The following is a 20,313-nucleotide window of genomic DNA, read 5'->3' on the forward strand; positions in this document are numbered from 1 at the left end:
GAATTTTCCAACGAAATTTTGAAAGTCCTTTATAAATACAGTAAAAGTTCATTATAATGATAATTCACAGTAGCAAGTGTAATTATCGTTATAGAGAGTTTTTTTTACTTTTTTTTGCAATTAATGTTAAAAATAATTTTTTAGCATCATCCATATCAGTTTTCATCAGTTTAAACTGTAATAAAAATAAATTTAAAAAAAATCTAAAACCAGACAAAAGTGTAGTTTTAAATTGCAGGCTTAAAATCAAAAATCGCATCATTTTATTGCCTTAAAATTTAGAAGAAAATCTATAGAAGCAGAATTATTTATATGTTGTTGGTGATGTTATAGTTCATTTACGTCGCACTAGAGCTGCACAATGGGATATTAGCGACTGTCTGGGAAACAGCCCTTTTATATAGATTGATTAATATCAGAATTGTTTTAAAATTATAAAGCGCTATTTCTCATATCTAACAAAGCGATCCCTTTATTATTACCCTTTCCAAAAAGGTATTAATTATGTTGTCGAATTATACTATACCATCAAAATTTTGTTAAATACAAAATATATAAAATTTAACCTAAAATTCAAGATGGCGAGGGTAGAGGTCTCTTAAATATTCTGTCCTTTAAATCAATGATAGAGTTATCAAAAAGAGTAAAAATTGTTCTTAAGTTTGAGACAATTTTTAACATTTCAAAAAATTCTGTTCATGGTGAAATATGTGTAGAGATATGTAGTATTATTAAATTAATTGAGTGTTTTCGGTTAAAAACAACAGGATTTGTGATGTTCTGCATTTTGTAGAAATTCCAGATATTTGTAAAGTAACTACTTAGAAAAATTACTAAAGAACTGTCTGATGTAAAAAATGTCATCTTTAACAAAAGTGTGACTTAACACTATATTTATCAATGTTCCTAATGTTCAAATATTTAACAGCATATTTCATGTGTAAAAATTAAAACTAGTCAATTTTTAAATAGTTTTTTTTTATAGATAAAAATATTTTTTTTTATTTCGTTTATTTATTTTTACTATAGCAAGTTTTACTTTTAACATTTTCCAAGAAAAATGTGCATCCTTTAAGTATTTAATGTTTAGTACGTTTTTAGAAAAGTTGTGTATATTTATAAATGAAGCAATGGAAAATAAAATTGAAGTACATTTTTAAAACTGTTACGTATCTCTAATATTAAGTCCTTAACGAAAACTGAGCGTTACTTGCTGTTACAGTCAGGGCTGAGTTGCAAAAGAAATGCGTCGGGCAACTAAAAATGTAAAAAATGGCAAAAATCTATTAAAAGACATTAAAATTTAGCAACTTTTTCTTACATGTTTCTCTCGGTTTACTATTGAAAATGAATGCAAAAAATTTTATAGCTTTGTAATGTAAATCATGGTAGTAGTTTTGATGAAATAATTAAATTTAAAAAAAAAAAATGATTTGAGTCTCTTTCTCCCCTGTTATAGGAGGGGGAAGAAAAAAAAACACCTAAACTAACGTTCCAAAACCATTTACTCCCCTGTAATAATACTTAATTTACAAAATCAACCTTGCAGAAAGAGTTGAAGGAGGGGGTGAAAAAAAATATTTTAGGTCTTTTGCATATTGAAAAAATCCTCACGTTTTAAGATGTATAATTTTGTATTTAAACCTTATGCTTTGTTAAATATAGTTAGAACATTAGAAACCAGTTTGTTCGACCTCTTGCTGTACTCTTCTATCTTCTTCTTTGACTATAATTATAAGTTTTGTTCATTCTAAGTTGCAAATTTAAAGCGTCGTACGTCGGTGTTCTCTTCCTTTTTTTTCTTCCTAAGGAAAGCAATATGTGTCAAAAGGTGAAATTTATAATTCTTTCTTGTATAAACATGTAATTTAGAAACTTTGTAAATTTTCTGAGATATATTTTAGTGATACTTTTAAACTGTATGGTGGTTTTATGCATCGAAATAAGCACTATTATTTGACAAATTTATTGTTTCCGATCTGTAATAAGGTTCAAAAAAGTAAAAAGAAAGAAAGAAAAAATTAGAAAACTAGTTTTTATTTTAAAAAATTACTTCTAGAGCGTTTTATAGTTGCAAAGCATTATTCAAGGCACATTTTAAAAGGAAATTTGCTACAAATGGGAAATGAAAGTTTTGATGTAAATTTTGCTAAAACTCTTTTTTTGTAAAATTGCATTTATTTGCATGAAGATATAGAACACTTAGCTTAAGAATGCTTTTGTCCTCAGAGGCTCAAATTTATAGGGATTCGCAGTGGCGTACATAGACTAATCTGCGCCCCCAACAAGATTTTTAAATGCGCCCTATCTTAGACTTAGCACAATTTTTTTAAAAATTATAATCTGAGACAAGAATACTATAAAAAGACATTTCGGTACAAATTGTGCATTTCTCGGGTATTAATATTTAAAAACTTACTCCAATGCTGTATTACCTGAGCTCATAAAAATTTGCAAAAGTTCAGAATAAGGCAGTGATTCTGATGCTTTTCATCCAGGTGGAAAATGTCGCCAAATTGGCGATGTTTAAAAAAGTTTGATAACTCTTAAAATATTTAAGTTACTTGTCCGCTGTTTATTCGTCCAGATAACTTGCCAATACCATCAAGCCAGCTTGGTGAAACCAAGCGAATTTAAGGCAGAAGGAGCGCTTCTTGTTTTTCAGTGGCGTCATCTAGATCGAAGAATATAAACTCAGCCACACACATACGTCACATCCCGTTCTACAGGAAGGACACATTCCCACACCATCATCCATCCGCAGATCGTTATTTAGATATAAACCAGAGAGCGATCAATCTCCTATTCAGTACCCCCGAGGTATTGATTTGTTATGGGAACTTGGAGGACTTTGTGACCCGACAGGTTTAACGCTCACCAGTCATCATTAACTGAACTTTTGCCGACGGGTATTGAACCCACGACCGCTTGGATATGGGCCAAACGCCCAAGTAGCCGGGCTATCCCGTCCTTCCATTTGAAGCTAAAATGTATGACTCACAAGTGCAGAACTAATTCCTACACTCAAGAGTAGATAATAAAAATAAATAAAGTAATGAATGGAAATAACTGAACAAACTAAACAAATATAGATACAAGCAGTACATTTATAGGTTTATTAAAAAAAAAGAATACTTACAATAAAAAAAATAATTATTTGAACAAATTTGTAGTAAATTAAATTTCATTGCAAACATTGAAACTAAATCAAAGCTCTCAAAATTATATAGTTATATTTAAGCAATCTGTAATAAGTTACGAATGGAATAACGACGAAAAGAACTGGCACTCACTTAGGGTGCAGGTACTTTTTACCGTAAAATTCATTTTTACTGGAACATGCTAAGCAACAAAAAATCTACGAACCGTAATTTTTACACTAATAATTACCGTAAACTCACTGGATCATTCTAATTGAACAAATATTACTTTAAAAATGGATTTACGGTAAAATGGATTTTTCGGAGGATACACCCAAAGTGCCGATACTTCATATCGTAATCCGAAATTTTTTACAGTGCAAGTTAATCGGACGTTATAATACCGCGATAAAACCATTCGGGACAAATTCTCTTTAAACTACATTCATAATTTATAAATTAAAGAATAGAAAAAGAAAAAAAAACACAGATATAACGATAGCTAACCTTGCCATTGTTTGGTTACATTATTTTTTTTATGTTGAGCAAAATGTTTGATAACAAAGTACAATACAAGATAATACGAAATGGTTGATACGAAATAAAATAATGCTAAGCACTAAAAATAATACAATAGTTACTACACATATAACTTTTATGTTGTATGTCGATGTTTTCTTTCAATCTCATTTCACACAATATAGATTTAAGAATAAAAAATAAAAAAAGTAAAGTAAAGCATTTCCGCTACAACCCCTTGTGGGCCAGGGAGGTTCAACATTTTAGTGGCCAATGGCATGATTGTGGCAATGCATTCAGCACCGCGCACAGGCCGCATTTACTTTCCAGGCAAATTGGTTCCTATCGATTTGAAGCTAGACAGGCTGAGATTTTCAATTGCTTCGGCCTTCAACGACCCGCTCTCTGTTTAGCATTTTTTCAAATTAAAAAAAATGATAATTGACATTTTTTAAATTCAGGAAACAAATTTTAAAAGAAATGAAAGCTTATATTATAATTGGAACCAACTACAGCCAAGAGGAAATTCTCCAGAAAAGAGGGCTAGTCGTTAAAGGCCGCTGGATTGTAAATTAGCGGGCGAGCTTCAAGCCGCTACTGGGGATCAAACTCCAGTTTTTAGACTTAGGATAAAAGATTTTCTTATAAATGTCGTTAAACAGCGGGCCCAATTTTTGGGTTTACGACTAGTAATGTTCAACTCTGTAGCTTTGTAATTTTGAACCCAATCCAGAAAACAAGGGAACTCCTGGATCAAGAATTGGGAGAAATTTGCCTTCGTGGAGGACATTTTGATGGAACTAACCCGAATTTGTGTTACATGGAGAGGAAAACCACGAAAACCTCCCACGGTTAGTCTGACGGCAAGGGGACCCTAAACCATGATCCGTCTACAACTGAGGATACTTTATATCAGCACTGTGGTCGGTGCAAGCCGGATGCGGAATTCGTATCGACCTGCCATCGCTGGGATTCGAACCCGCTCACCTTATTGGAAGGTGAACTCTCAATCTCCTGAGCCACCACGGTTCAGGAATAACGATTTAAAATATTCCTAAACTATTGTCCTAAATTATTATCCTTATGTATTTAAAATATTCCTAAACTATTATCCTAAAGTATATTCCTAAAGTATTTAAAATATTTTTAAAAAAAGAGAGCTAGTCGTCAAAGGCCTCTGGTTTGTAAATTAGCGGGTGGGTTTCGAGCAGCTATTGAGGATCGAACTTAAGTTTTTAGACTTAAGAATAAAGATTTAAAATAGTTCTGTAAAATTCCAAAGAAATAATTTTTTTAACCCCAAAACCCATAATATCTGGGTTTTGATTTAAAAAAATGACATATAAAGTTTTTTTTTTAATGGCGTAAACAATAATAAAAAAAACAATGCCAACATTGTTATTACTTTACTAAAAAACTATAACATTTAATTTAGCTGTTAAAAAACTAAACAGCGTCATTTAATTGTCTTACTTCATTTAAGTGTGAAAAATGTTTCTAGAAAAAAATGCGTATAGTTAACATTGCTTGCCTCTCTTACAGAAAAACTTATAAGTAGCGTGGAAAGTTGCTGATTTTTCTCACAAAAAGAAAGAAAATGACGAATTATATTTTTGAAGACAATAGCCTTTCTCTCACAAAGCAAAAAATGATCATTACCTAATTTCTTTATCAACTTGGCAAATTAAAATATTTAAAATATTGCTTCCCTTTATAATAATGCTGGGAAATATTTTTTTTATCATTTGATAAATCATCCATTACGCAAAAAGACTAATATAAATAAATTGAATTAAATTTTTATACTTAAGATTTGGTCACACCTCAAAGATACATTATCTACATTGTATCCCACAAAAAAAGAACAATTTTAAAAATCAATTAGAGAAAGGTGGAAAATGATAGCTGCCTTCTGCTTATTAGACGCCATTTTTCACACTGCGAGTCAATAAAAAAATTTAAAAAAATAAAGTGGTGACTTAAATTAAATAAGCAATCAATCACTTTTTCCGATCTTTTTTTTTTGTTTCTTTGAGATCGTTTAGTGATAAAAGTACAGTGCAAAAAATAAAAAACGCAACACCCTGAATAACTTTTGATCTAATGATCAGATCTTCACATTCTAGGACTCATTCTTAATGGTTCGAGATTATGACCTCAAATACGCTAAGTAATTAGTTATTTTAAGTTATGAAATCGTACTTTTTTTAAATAAACATATATTTTTTTTCCCCAGCGGATTCGGGTTTCTGACCTCCAAAACAAAGAGGGTACCCACAATCTGGGAATTACGGTCCCCATAGCTTGGTCAGGAGAGCGATCCAAAGCTTTGACCATTTAATGTTAGTTTTATTTTTGCGTATTTCGCCACACCGCGAAAATTTTTTAAGTGAAATGAAACATTTTTGCACACAATTATAAAATTCGTTTATCCTAAGCTAATTCTATGCAAAAAAGTAATGTTTTATTATTTTTTATTATTTTATTTAATAACAGTCGAAAAAATTTTAACTTGTAAGGCACACAATTTTTTAAATCATTTTAAAGTATTTAATTTTATATAACAAAATTCAAAATTTACGCAAATTCGGTTGAATAGTTAATGAGAAATTAAATTTCATATATGTAAGACTTTTTCAAAATTCGATTTCTAAGAAACTATTCAACCGATTTCACTCAAATTTTCTATTGTGCCACGCTAATTTACATACTTTAAACTGACGTAAAAGGTTGTATACCTTACAATTCAATTTTTCTTCGATTATAATCAAATAAAATAATAAAAAAAGATAAATATTTGCTGAACTTTATGTTTTGCGTGGAATTATCTTTGAATAAACGAAATTTATAATTTTGCCAGTTGTAATGATTTTATTATAAATTATTTTAAGTAAAAAAATGTTTTAAAAGAGCTGTTTTAAAAGAACAATTTATAAATGTGCCTTAATTTTTTTTTATTGCAAAGTCGAATGCATCTTGCATACATAGTAAAAATAACAAAAATATATTCCCCTCCCATCAAAAAAAAATATTTAAAAAAAAATTCTCTGACTAAAATAAATAAGTAAAGATTACAAATAATAGCTCCTATCCCATTAAGCATCTAGTTCCAACCACACCAATTGTTAAAGACACGATTTTCTGATTTATTATTTTGTAATCGTTAAGTTGTGAATAACAGATTTAAGTAGTTATGTCAGAAAAATGATTTTCCATGATTTTAAAAAATTGCCTTTCTCCCAAATCAATAAAAAGTGTCCTTCAAAACTATTCTACAAGTCTAAAACTTCAAAAGAAAAAAGTATCTAAAAGATGTGTAAAAAAGAAAGGTCCTCTAAAATTATTTATCAGTTCTAAAACATCACAACCCCCCTCCCCCCAAAAAAGTTTATCTATATATTCGCATCAAAATATTTAACTAAAATGTTGCAACAAAAAAATGGTGTTTATGTGCAGGAAAATTCCTATCCCCTTTTAAAATATTTTAAAAGATGAAGAATCGAGAATTTCAATATTTTTCTAATCACTGAAAAGAGGAGTAACAAACAAACAAATAAAAAAAAACTTTATTAAGAAAATGATTTGGATGAATGAGAAATTGAGATTAAGAGAAAAAGTTATAAATAAGAACTCTTTATTTCAATCCCTTCTTTCGATTTAAAAAAAAAAAAAAAAAAAAAAAAGAAATTTATAAAAAAATTTCCAAAGTAAAGCAGCTTAAATGAAACGTGTTCATTTTCATTATTTTTATTTTTTTTTATAACCGTCGTTTGATTCTATTTTATTTTATTTTATAACCATCGTTGAACAGCCAACCCAATTTTGGGTTTACGACTACTAATGCTCTACTCCGTAGCCTTGTAGGTAGAGGTTTTCGTGGTTTTCTTCTCCTTGCAATGCAAATGCTGGTTAGTTCCATATTAAAAGTCTTCCACGAAGGCAAATTTCTCCCGATACTTGATCCAGAAGTTCTCTTGTCTTCTGGATTGGTTTCAAAATTACAAGGCTGCGGAGTTGAACATTAGTAGCCGTAAACCCAAAATTGGGTTGGCTGTTCAACGATGGTTATAAAATAAAATAAAATAGAATCAAACTTCATTTTCACCTGAAAAATCACGGGAATCCGACCTTCTTTACTAATTTTTTGAAAATAAAGTGATAGCTAACATTAGAAAATATCCTTTTAGTTTAGGTGCGAGTGTCCGAACACTTTTTTTTTCATTTCATTCATTTGCTTTTCTACATGAATATCTAAAAGGGTCTCGCCATCTTGAATTTTAGGTAATATTTTTTATTAGAGTTTTCTTGATATTTTTGTGTGTACTTATCAAACTTTTGACGATGCAGAATTATTCAAAAGCACAATAGCTTTAATGGAAAAAGTAGGAAATAATTAGGAGATAATTATTATTAGTAATTATTAATAGACTTGATAATTATTAGAACTTCTATGGATTTTTCCTGAAAACAGTAAAACAATAAAATTTGTGGTTTCGAGTACGTTATTTAAAACTACACATTTTATTTACTTTTATTACAGTTTAAACTGATGAAAATCGTTAGGAATAATGCTTAAAATTTCTTTAAACGTTAATTGCACAAAAAATGAATGTATTTACTTATAATCCAAAAACAGACAGTTACGATAGAATTATCTTTCAAAAGCAACATATTCCAGAATTGCAATGGTATAATTTTGCCAGGAAAAAAAATTAATAGAAACTATTTGTAGTTAATTTACGTCGCACAAGAGCTGCACAATGGGCTATTGGCGACGGTCTGGGAAACATCCCTGAGGATGATCCGAAGACAAGTCATAACAATTTTGATCCTCTGCAGAGGGGATGGAACCCCCGCTTCGGTAGCCCAACGACCTGCATGCGAAGTCTAGCACTTTACGGTAGAACAGTTTAACGAGAACCCATACCGCTCACCCTCGGTCCCTACGCAGACTGATCCAAGTGGTCTCCCACCCGCACACTGACCGCAGTCAGTGATTCGATGATCTTCTGGGAACCGTGTCTTAACGATCAGTCCACTGCGGGACCAATAGAAACTAGAGAGTATAAAATATCGCATGTTTTATATCTAAAAACAGACAGAAACGATAGAATTATCTTTCAAAAACTACGTATTCCAGATTTGTAATGGTATAATTTTGGCAGGAAAAAAAAATTAATAGAAACTAGAGAGTATAAAATATCGCATGTTTTATATCTAAAAAGAGACAGAAACGATAGAATTATCTTTCAAAAACTACTTAATACAGAATTGTAATGGTATAATTTTGTCAGGAAAAAAAAAAAAAAAAAAAAATTATAGAAACTAGAGAGTATAAAATATCTCATGTTTTATAGCTAAAAATAGACAGAAACGGTAGAATTATCTTCCAAAAACTACTTATTCCAGATTTGTAAGTCCCGCAGTGGACTGATCGTTAAGACACGGTTCCCAGCAGATCACCGAAGTCAAGCATCACTGGCTACGGTCAGTGTGCGGGTGGGTGACCACTTGGATCAGTCTGCGTAGGGACCGAGGGTGTGCGGTATTGGTCCTCGTTAAACTGTGCTACCGTAAAGTGCTCGACTTCGGGCGCAGGTCGTCGGGCTACTGAAGCGGGGGTGCCATCCCTTCCGCAGAGGATCAAAATTGTGATGGCATGTCTTCGGATCGTCCTCCGGGATGTTTCCCTGACCGTCGCCAATAGCCCATTGTGCAGCTCTAGTGCGACGTAAAGTAACAACAACAACAACCGGATTTGTAATGGTATAATTTTGTCAGGAAAAAAAAAATTAATAGAAACTAGAGAGTATAAAATATCGCATGTTTTATATCTAAAAACAGACAGAAACGGTAGAATTATCTTCCAAAAACTACTTATTCCAGAATTGTAATGGTATAATTTTGTCAGGAAAAAAAATTAATAGAAACTAGAGAGTATAAAATATCGCATGTTTTATATCTAAAAACAGACAGAAACGGTAGAATTATCTTCCAAAAACTACTTATTCCAGAATTGTAATGGTATAATTTTGTCAGGAAAAAAAATTAATAGAAACTAGAGAGTATAAAATATCGCATGTTTTATATCTAAAAACAGACAGAAACGGTAGAATTATCTTCCAAAAACTACTTATTCCAGAATTGTAATGGTATAATTTTGTCAGGAAAAAAAATTAATAGAAACTAGAGAGTATAAAATATCGCATGTTTTATATCTAAAAACAGACAGAAACGGTAGAATTATCTTCCAAAAACTACTTATTCCAGAATTGTAATGGTATAATTTTGTCAGGAAAAAAAATTAATAGAAACTAGAGAGTATAAAATATCGCATGTTTTATATCTAAAAACAGACAGAAACGGTAGAATTATCTTCCAAAAACTACTTATTCCAGAATTGTAATGGTATAATTTTGTCAGGAAAAAAAATTAATAGAAACTAGAGAGTATAAAATATCGCAGTTTTATATGTCATTTTGTGATTGGGAGACGGTCTACATATATCATAAAATGCTTCCAAATACAGTAATATCCATCATTAGTTTATTTATGAAAGTTATATAAAGAAAGTTAAAAGCATATTTAGAATTTTCCACCCCTTCGAATTCTTAATATTTTTATAGAAATACAAATTTTTATATCATTTAAAAAAAATAAATGTTCGATAAATATTTTCTCTCGGAATAACCTTTCTAAAAATATTCACAATTATGATTTATTATTATTCAATCAGCTTAAGTTTGTAAACAACGCGTAATAAAAGAAATAAGTCCGGTTTTCTGCTAATGAGCAGATTTTTACTTCCTTTTCCGCCCCAACTCAATCTGACGTCGGCCCCCCAAGCCGGGTGATCTGGGATAAGAGCCAACTTCTTTTTGCGAAGCGGCCAACTTGTGGCAGTCGCTCAAGGTCAAAACATGCGGCACGTGCCGATTTATTTCATGTATTTTAGTGCTGCGCAGGTGAAGCTATCTCTTCAAATTACTTTACTTATAATCACCCTTCAAAAAATCAAGCTTCGTAGAATGCAAAATTAGAAATCAAGCATTCATTTCTGGAATGGAATTACGTGATTTAAGTCATACAATGAATTAATAAAATAAAAAAATCTTCGAGTGTTGTTTACGATTTTCAATAATGGAAGCTGAACTAGAAGAAAAAAAGACGCATGCGCAATGCTTCTATTATGATCCACCCAACCCAGTCGATGGACCAATCAACGAGCTCGCTTTTGCCGCCACTCTCAGTAGTGGAGGATGCTGCTTTCAGAAATCGTAAACGAAACAAAACAGTTATGCGTGTTGTGTCACAAATAATCTAGTGTCTTGTTTTCATTATTATTTCGGTATGTCAAGTGTTGCCAATGCTGCAAAATCGTTCGATATGTTGTTCTCGCTTGAACTTATGTTTTGATATAGTATATATTTATTTTATTCGAATATTATTTTGTTTGTGTGTTATATGCGGGAGCTGTCAAAATGCAGCAGCGCCAAGCGATCTATGAAAACTTCGATCCTATTTCTATGACCATATGCTGCGTGCCGACTATATGTCATATTGGGGAACCTATAGGTTTAGAAAAATTATTCGAAGCTGTGAAAGTTATATGCAATAATGAAAGTTGTCGAGAGGGGCAATATATGCACAAGTTGTGTTTTGATCAATGGGAGGACACTGTATTGACATTTCTTCGTTCGACCGGTCGCGCTCGAAGTTGGAGCGAAAAACAGCGTTTACAGAATTTATGGACCAAAAAAGGGTACGATTTGGCTTACAAAGCTTGTGGCTGTAAATGTGGTAAAGGTCATTTGCGTAAAGATTTGGACTGGTTACCTCCACCTATACCCATTGATGATCAAAAACGAAAGAAACATCGTAAGAAAAAGAACGACAAACCATCACTGTCAATTACCGGTACAACTCCTATTTTAAAACCTGGCCTGACAATTGTTCCTCAAGTTCCTGTAAATCGAATCCGTAGCTCAAGCATATCCAGCACCAGTTCTACATCTGGTAGCCCCCCGAATTCTGCATCGTCTGATTGTCCGCTTTCGCCTAGTTGGGGTACTAAAAGCTGTTTACCTGAACGAAAAGAACGGCATGCCAGCGGTACTATCTTCAGCCGGCGTTTGGATTACTCTTCATTTAATACCTTGCCACCTAATAAAATTAATTCCTACCATATAAAAATAGAGGATGAAGGAAATCAAGGTAATGATGAAATAAGGTGCTTTATTTTGTCAACTTTAAGTGCTAACAAAAAATCTGGAATAAATTGCATCTTCTGTTACAACCATATGTTAATTTTTGATCGCTATCCATTAATTGATGGAACTTTTTTCATTTCTCCACGCCAATACTGCAATAGCTCTATACCAGTGAAAGTTGATTGTCAATTACAGTATTTAAATGCTGTATGCATGGGTTGTTTAGAAGGCTGGAATTCAGTGCTTATTTGTAAATACTGTCAAAATAGATGGGATGGTCGGGATTTGATTCTAGGCACAATGTATTCCTATGATGTTATAGCAGCTATACCCTGCTGCCAAGAAAGGCTACGATGCAATAATTGTCAGAGAATAATTATGTTGCCTGATCGTAGATTACAGTTTTTTAGTGATTACAGTCGTAGTATTCCCTGTTCTAATTGCAGTGCTGTTGATTTTCATTTTATAAAACCTTTGGCATCTTATAATTTGGTTAAAAATAATTGTTAAGCTTAGTATTGTTTAGTTAATGATTAGATATATTTGATGGCAGGGTATTAGCTGCAAATCGAAATAATACAACTGTTTTTTATTAATGTCATGTTTTTTGGTTTTGAAGTTTATTGGTCACAAAGTAATGTGACTTAGTGTCTGTTAAAACTTGTATGTTTATAGAAAGTTAATTGCTTTGATCTAATAATTTTTTAGTGTTGAATACTCTAATGCTGTTAACTTGTTTGTAAATGTGACTTTACATCTGTTTATAGTTATATTGTTAAATAATTTTTTTGTTTGTTTTCAGAAGTCATCTTTGATAGTTATGTGCTTAGCATAAACAAGTTTTGCATTATGTTAAGCCATAGATATAAAATATAACTTTACTTGTTTGCATTTTTGTTATGTTGTAATTTTTAACTTGTTAAAAGCTGAGAAATTAATTATTTTTAAAATCAGTTTTATCAAGTACTGCTGATATAATACTGATTTTGATATAGATTTTCTAATTTGATACAGATATATTATGTATAATTACTATTTCAATGTTAAAGTACATACCTTTTTGAAGCTAAATTATTTAAGTGCCAAAATTGTTAGAATACATTTCGTTTATTTAAAATTTTATTTAGTTAACAATAGTCGCTGCTGAAAAAATTAAGGGATTAAATTTTCTGTTTTGTATAATGCTATTATTTATATATTGATCAAAATTAAATAGATATTTATTTGTATAATTTCTATCTTAATAATATAAAATGTTTTATTAAAGAAATGTTATGGAGAAAATAAAAAGTAATTTATTTCTGTAAACAGTTACTGTTTACAGAAATAAATGTTTACAGAATGAATTTTTTTTAAAAATATTTTTCAACCATTATCAAATAAGTATAGTTTTTAGCAATTCAAAGGAATGATATAAAAGAATTTTTTTATTGCAACTATTACGAGAATAAATTATTTCACTTTTAGTCATCATGAAATAAATTTATTTTTTTTTATTTGTAAGAAAGATAAGTATTTTGTATAAATGAATATTAAAAAATGGAGGAAATGTTTGGATGAAAAAGAATGATGATCAACGTTGAAATTCTTTTTAGTTTAAAAAACTACATTTTATTAGTGAATTGAAACATATTTAAGTTGACCACTTGTCCTACATTGTATACCTTAAAAGAGGGGATAATTTTCTTTTTATCATTTCATATGTTATTTTTACATATTTCATACTCATTTCAAATCAAAATATACATAATTTTTTTTTTTTTGCAAAAACTCCACAGATTTTATGGGCATGAACTTGAAATATTATTTTTGTAGCATTTTAAGAGGTTTTCATATTAGTTTTAAAATTATTATTATAAGTTTTTCCATGCAGCTAAGTTACATTTTAATGCTGTTTTACCAATAGCGTGAAATTATTATGTATAATAATATAGAAAATTTCTGCAAATTTTTTTTTGAAATTATGAATATCATTTAATTACTTCATTAGGGAGATTTTTCTTATATTTCATTGGTTTCCATACAAGATGGTGGTCAAATTATAAAGATTACTTCTTTTTTATGAAACAGGATAATTTTGGTTCTTAATAATTGAGGTCAACTTAGAGATACGAAGGTGGTCAACCTGACAGATTTCATTGTATATTCACACAAAATGTTATTTCCTTTAAAAAAATTTCTTGTATATTAGTTACTTTGCTCAAATTACAGCAGATGTGATAAAGTGAAGGATTTGGTAGTTTTATTGTGGTTAACATTTTATAGTCCTGTGATTGTTATGAAAAGTATTTAAACTAATTTGGCATACAGCTATTTTTAATACTCTTTAAACTTATATGTGTGTGTGCTAAAATCGATTTTCTTATTGTAAATAATATGACAGTTTTTAACTAAAAATACTCTAGAATGGCATATCTACGTGAATTATTTTCTATGTATACAAAACAATTGTTGTTTTTCTGTACATTGGATTGTGATCTTGGAAATTTTTATTTTCCAATTTAATTTATTTGCTGCAGAATTCAACTAAATTGGATTTTTTTTTTAAATAGTATTATTTAGATATCTTATTAGCTTTATTTCATAGATAACAGTAGTAATCTTATCGGCTGTTATTGATGGGACTTCGTATTGCTTAATTGCAAATTGAATGATTTTGAAACTTAAATTATTTTTATTAATTACTTAAATTAGTTTTATTAATCTTGGTTCATTTCGAATTCTTGACGTAATTAATTTAATTTTAATACTGAGTCCATACATAAATTCTTTTGCGCATTTTTTTTTATGCATTAATTTAATTTTATAAAGTTAACTTACAGTTTTGGAAATATTTATGCTAAGCATAAACTTTGTTTGATTTGAAACTTGCTTCTTATGAAGCCGAAGCCGTTAATGAAACTGAAGCATTGTTAAATTTTTTGGAATAAATGTTCTTTTAATAAAGGTAACTTTGAATGAACCAATTATTATTTTTGCCTTTTGAAAAGTTACAAATTTTCACAAAATATACATTAAGTAAAAAATTATCTTTTTTATAAATTTATTAAAATGGTGATTATATTAAAACAATTTGTAGATCAAATTCTTTTATTTTAAATATTAAATTAAACATGAAAGTTGGGAATATTAATAATTTTTTTAAGCTGTCATTAAATTTAACATTTATTTCTAAATTAGTTATTCTCATACAAGTTTTGTTAGATTTATTATAGGTCTGTTTTGAAGAAATTTGTGCCCATTAATTGTTTAGAAGAAAATTGTGCCCATTGACCCTTCATAAAATATTTGTTGTAAAAACTGACCCCCTTCCCCCACAAAATATCTTTTCTTAAAAACATTCCCTTTTCAATATTTTTCTTTTTCAAAATGGGCCCCTCACAAAATTCTTTTATAAAATGTATGTCATATTAATTTAAGAACCTGTTTAAAAGTAAGTCTTTTTTATCTTTCGCAGAAACAACGAACCCTTCATAAATGATTTACTTTAAAAGCAGACTCTTAGCAAAATATTTACAAACTATATAACACATTGTCCTCTGATTACAAGTTTACTCATTACATTTGCATTATCTGTTTAAATTAATAAAATCCAGGACAATATAGAATATTGCAAAAGCTTTAATGCATCATTAGTCATGCCTGCTTTATAATAAATAATATGCTTTAATATTCAATTGTAAATTAAAAGCTGGTGTCACGACATAATTTCTATGTGTAATTGATGGGCGAAAAAGTGTTAAAAATAGACTGTTCTCAATATTTTTCATTTTAAAAATGAACACTTCACAAAATTCTTCTTTTAAAAAAGAAGTCTGATGTCATTATTCATAATTTTAAAAGTGCAATTCCTTTAAAACCTGTTTTTATGTGTTCACACAAAACAGGGTCTTTCACAAAAAGTTTATCAACCCTTGCTTATTATCAATTAATAAATTTCTGAAACTTGGCAGCATAAAAATAATTTTTTTCTTTGCTCAGTATATAAGAATAAAGTAAAGTTTAGCTATTTCTGAGAAAATATTCAATGAATTTTAACATTAATGACTAGCTAATGTTCTTAATCATTTTTGTTAAGTTTAGAAAAATGTACGGGTAACTATCAAATAAGACTTAAATATCTAGTGTAATTTTATTGTGGTGTATTATATCTCAATACACTAGCTAAAATATGTAAAATATTAAGTATAGCTTTGATCATAAATGGATTGTCTTTGTGCTTAAACAGTTTTTATTTTAAAAGTGTTCCTTTCCATAAGAAAATGCTGTTGAATTACATAATATTGACACTTTTAGTAACTATATTTTATTAAATATTATGTCCTGTATGTGTACATATGTAAAAGTAACAAAAAAATAGAGACCAAAAGTACAAAAGAATTGTGTGGCTATTAAAATGTACTCTTTCATCTTCGCTCAGCTTGATTGGGTTGAAACAGAGCCAATAAAGTACAAAGAATGCAAGTCCTGATTATAATTTTAGGACATTCATCTTTAATATTATGCTGATATATTGTTATGCATTTAAATGTAATATTTGTTTGGCTCCTGCTATGTAAATCTACATTCCCCAGTACCTTTAGATATTTTGTTATGCACTTGTTTTTAAATTTTGCTACACTTCATTTATTACTAAAAAAATTTCTTTTTTCAAAAAAGTTAGTTACAATTATAATTTTAAATTTATCTTACTTATTTAACCATTAATTACTATCTTTTGTATATTTGTGCTTTGTTTTGTTAAAACTGTTTTTACTCTAGAAGTCTTACCTCTTCAGACCTAGAAGTCTAACCTCTTCAGTACATACTAGTGCTCCTCACCAAGTACAACTCTGCTTATCAACGAGTAGCACTTTACAATATCTTACAGTAATTCACATGTCCAATTTACTATATCTAGACAACATTGTTATAGCTGAAGTAATTCAAAGGTTGATGGTGGTTCCAGACTTAGTTGGGCACCTTTTGTAAGGAAATCGAATGAACTAGAACCCATTTCTTAAACTTCTTGCTTATGGCTTCCACTTTTATCTAGAAGAAAGTTATGAATGGATCTCTAAAATTTAATTCAGGGATTCTGTAAATTATACACTTTTATCAGAAAGAATAATGATGCAATTGAAAGCTTTCAAAACAAAGGTGATATGTAAAACGTCAAAACTAGCTTAAATGCCTAATCAAACCTAGTGGAGTTTCTAATAATCGCCTTTTATCTCCTCTGACACTCAAATAGTTTTTGATGTTTACATTCCAACCTTTCTTAGTAATTCTTAGCTTTATTTTTAGCAAAGAGTCTAAATATATATATTAAAGGAAACTATTTTGGAACAAGTCTAAATATATATATATTAAAGGAAACTAATATGGAACAACCTGGGCAAAGTTTAAAATTTATGGGTATCAGGTCTATTCTCTAAGTAGTAATTACAAAGGTGTATCATGTCAATAAATTTAATTATTTCTTATTATTTTATGTCTTTCAATTAAGCAAATGTATAATAAAAACTTTATTTAATTTTTTAAAAAAAAGAAAAGTTTTATTTTTACAATAAAGGTACTTGGGTTTGTAAGTAGGTAGAGCCATTTTAATTTACCTAAGTTTAAAATTGTAAATTGCGCTGTAAATAAAACATTAAGTGAAGTTTTAGAACAATATTGATTTATTAGCATATTTGCTGATAGATAAATGTGTTTTTTAAAAAAAATTCCAATTTTTACTTAATTGTGTGATTTTTTATTAAAAGATTTGTTTGAAAGAACTGTGATTGGAATTAAGGATGTTTGTAATTGTTGTTCATACTAGTGAACATATTTTTTGATGTGCTTGTAATGGAGAAGATTTTTGATAATTTTTTACTGTATTTAATTTGGTAATTGAGATGTGATATATTTTATATGGAAATGAGTGTTTTGTATTTTGACATGTGAGGTTTGTATGAGCTGTGAGTACTTACTTGTATGATAAGATTGTCTAAATAAGATATTAGAAATAAACGACAGTATGATAAGATTTTGTTTTTCTTTGGTATATAGTTTTAAAATAATTCAGTTACATAAAAAATTGAATTGTGTCAGGTGAATTTTTATTAGTTAAAAAATTAAGTATATTACTTCTTTCCACATTCTTTAACTTTAAATCTTTTTATTGTCTATTATCTTTGATAAAGTTGTATTTAAAATTGTCATATTATTTTAAATTATTATTGTATTTTATCAAAATAAGAACACTGAATTTATCAAAATTTGGTAATTCTAGTTCAGTGCATTAAATATGCTGCAATATAAGCTTATCGAATATTGTAAAGCTATTGTTTTAGTTATATATATATATTTTTTTTTTTTGATTGAGCTACACTCATATTTTCATTCTATGGGACATTTTTTAGTTAAAAAATCTTACTCTAAAATTCACTTTTAAAAAGTTTTATTTACTGATGTTGGACAGTTATGCATTAGAATATTTGTGTAAATATAGACTTGGCTCTGTGCTCATAATTTTTGCCTATCATATTAAATATTCTTCATTAGTATTACATTTCAACTTACCTGTTTTAAAAATATCCTTATTATCTTATGTTGAATACACTTCTGTTCTTTATTTGTCTTAAGGGTAACAGTCAAAACATTTTAAATTTAAATGTAATACTTAAACTTAGTATAGAAATACTTTTCCAAGATAGTTTGAGATGGCCTATTCCTTCATTTCAATATAATTCATTATATAGGATAGACCAAAATTTATGTTCGTGATACTTTGTATTTGTAATCTTTAGTTAAAAACGAAACCAAAATATTTGTGTTAAAGGTTAAATGGCTAAAATTTTATTACTATAATTTTAATTGATAGCGAAGCAAATGCAAATCATGGTAATAAAATAAAAAAATTTCCATCATTTATTATAATATAATAAAATTGAATTAGTGTAATAAAATAAAAACAATTTCTTGCATTCTATACTTAAAACATTGTTGAACTGAAAATTTTTAATAAGCAAAAAATTCCAGCAAAAAATTTGGAATTCATTGGTTAGAGAGATAGCAAACCAATTTTTAAATTATTTTCATTTGGTCTGTCACTTATTGGAAAGATTTATTTTTTGGTCTTTTAATACTTAACGATCAAGTTGACTATTCTTTAGTTTTTGCCTACAGATTACATATACGAAATATAAAAATGTTGACTCTATTTATAAAATCATTAACATTTTTAAGTATGTATTTCACAAGAATTTTTAGTTAGACTTGCTTTGACTTTTATAGAATGTAATTTTTTATTTTTAGTTTTCTTTGGATTCAGAGAAAGCATTTGTGTATTGCAAAAAAAAATGTCAATTGTTATTTGGTGGCTGATATATATAGATGAATCCCAAAAAGTTTTATAATTCGCTGTTGTACATGTGTAAATAGCTCTTTGATGTTCTAGATCTGTTCTTCAAATTTATGTCTAAGGCTGTTTGTACAGTGATATTTCCATAACTTCTGCAGCTTTTTGCATTTTAGGTGTTGACACTGTACCAAAATATTATATTTCTCTTAAATGTGTTAGTCAAATCTGTATAAAAGCAGTATACATTCAAAACGTAATTTTGCTTCAACAATATTTCACTGATTTATATGTGGTTTTAATAACTTCAAACATAGCAGAATGTGTGATAATTTTTCCTACTTTGAAAGTGATACCCGTCCAGAAAGAATATTGACTGATATTTTCTGTACGAGATGATAAATGGATTAGACCGATTGTTGCAATATATTTTCAACATATGATTGTCAACCTTTTTTTTCCTTTCTATTTTAATTGTTGGTTGAAAGTACTTGCTGTTCAACTTTCTATAATGTCTGCAAATTTATTATTTGCCATTGTTTTTGTATCTAAATGACCTATGCACAAAGATTTGTCTCATGTAGTGATATTTTAATTTTGCCATTAATATATTTTAATCTTGACACTTAAATCTTTCTGTGTATTTGCTTAGCATACATTTCTGTCAAGTGATATTGTTGTAAGCTACTCACATATTCAATCAATAACTGTGTTGTAAGCAATGTAATACAGTATTTCAGAATATGATAAGTATGTTTGTGCTAATTGTTTGCTTAAATAATGTTAAGTTGTGTAAAAATGTTAATATTTGATACTATTTGCTTGCTCAACATGCCAAGCAGATAATAAATCAAAATTAGAAAGTTTTGACAATCAATCTGCTTTTATATTTAATAACATTCTCTCTCTCTTTTTTTTTAGGGAGACAACTTAAAAGGTTATATAAAGCCAGGAGTGATTTTTTTTTTCTAAATAAATAAATGGAATCAATTAGACGTTTGTGATAACCATAGTGAACTGAGGGAATGGAACCAATTATCTTGATTAGACTAGAATTTTTCAGTTGATTTTGTATGGTGGAGTTTTATTTAAAAAAAAATTTATGAAGGGGACCTTGAAC

The 20,313-nt window shown here is 29.0% G+C and overlaps 1 protein-coding gene across 1 annotated transcript; it reads left to right on the forward strand.

Moving 5' to 3' along the window:
- The first annotated feature begins 10,526 nt into the window (after positions 1-10,526).
- Positions 10,527-20,070, forward strand: LOC107436646 (hdc homolog, cell cycle regulator). The gene has a single exon (XM_071188294.1). It carries the CDS (start codon positions 11,141-11,143, stop codon positions 12,377-12,379), a length of 1,239 nt encoding a protein of 412 aa, XP_071044395.1. The 5' UTR covers positions 10,527-11,140; the 3' UTR covers positions 12,380-20,070.
- Positions 20,071-20,313: the final 243 nt, after the last annotated feature.

This window comes from Parasteatoda tepidariorum, chromosome X2 (assembly GCF_043381705.1).
Source record: "Parasteatoda tepidariorum isolate YZ-2023 chromosome X2, CAS_Ptep_4.0, whole genome shotgun sequence".
NCBI classification, from domain to species: Eukaryota; Metazoa; Arthropoda; class Arachnida; order Araneae; family Theridiidae; genus Parasteatoda; species Parasteatoda tepidariorum.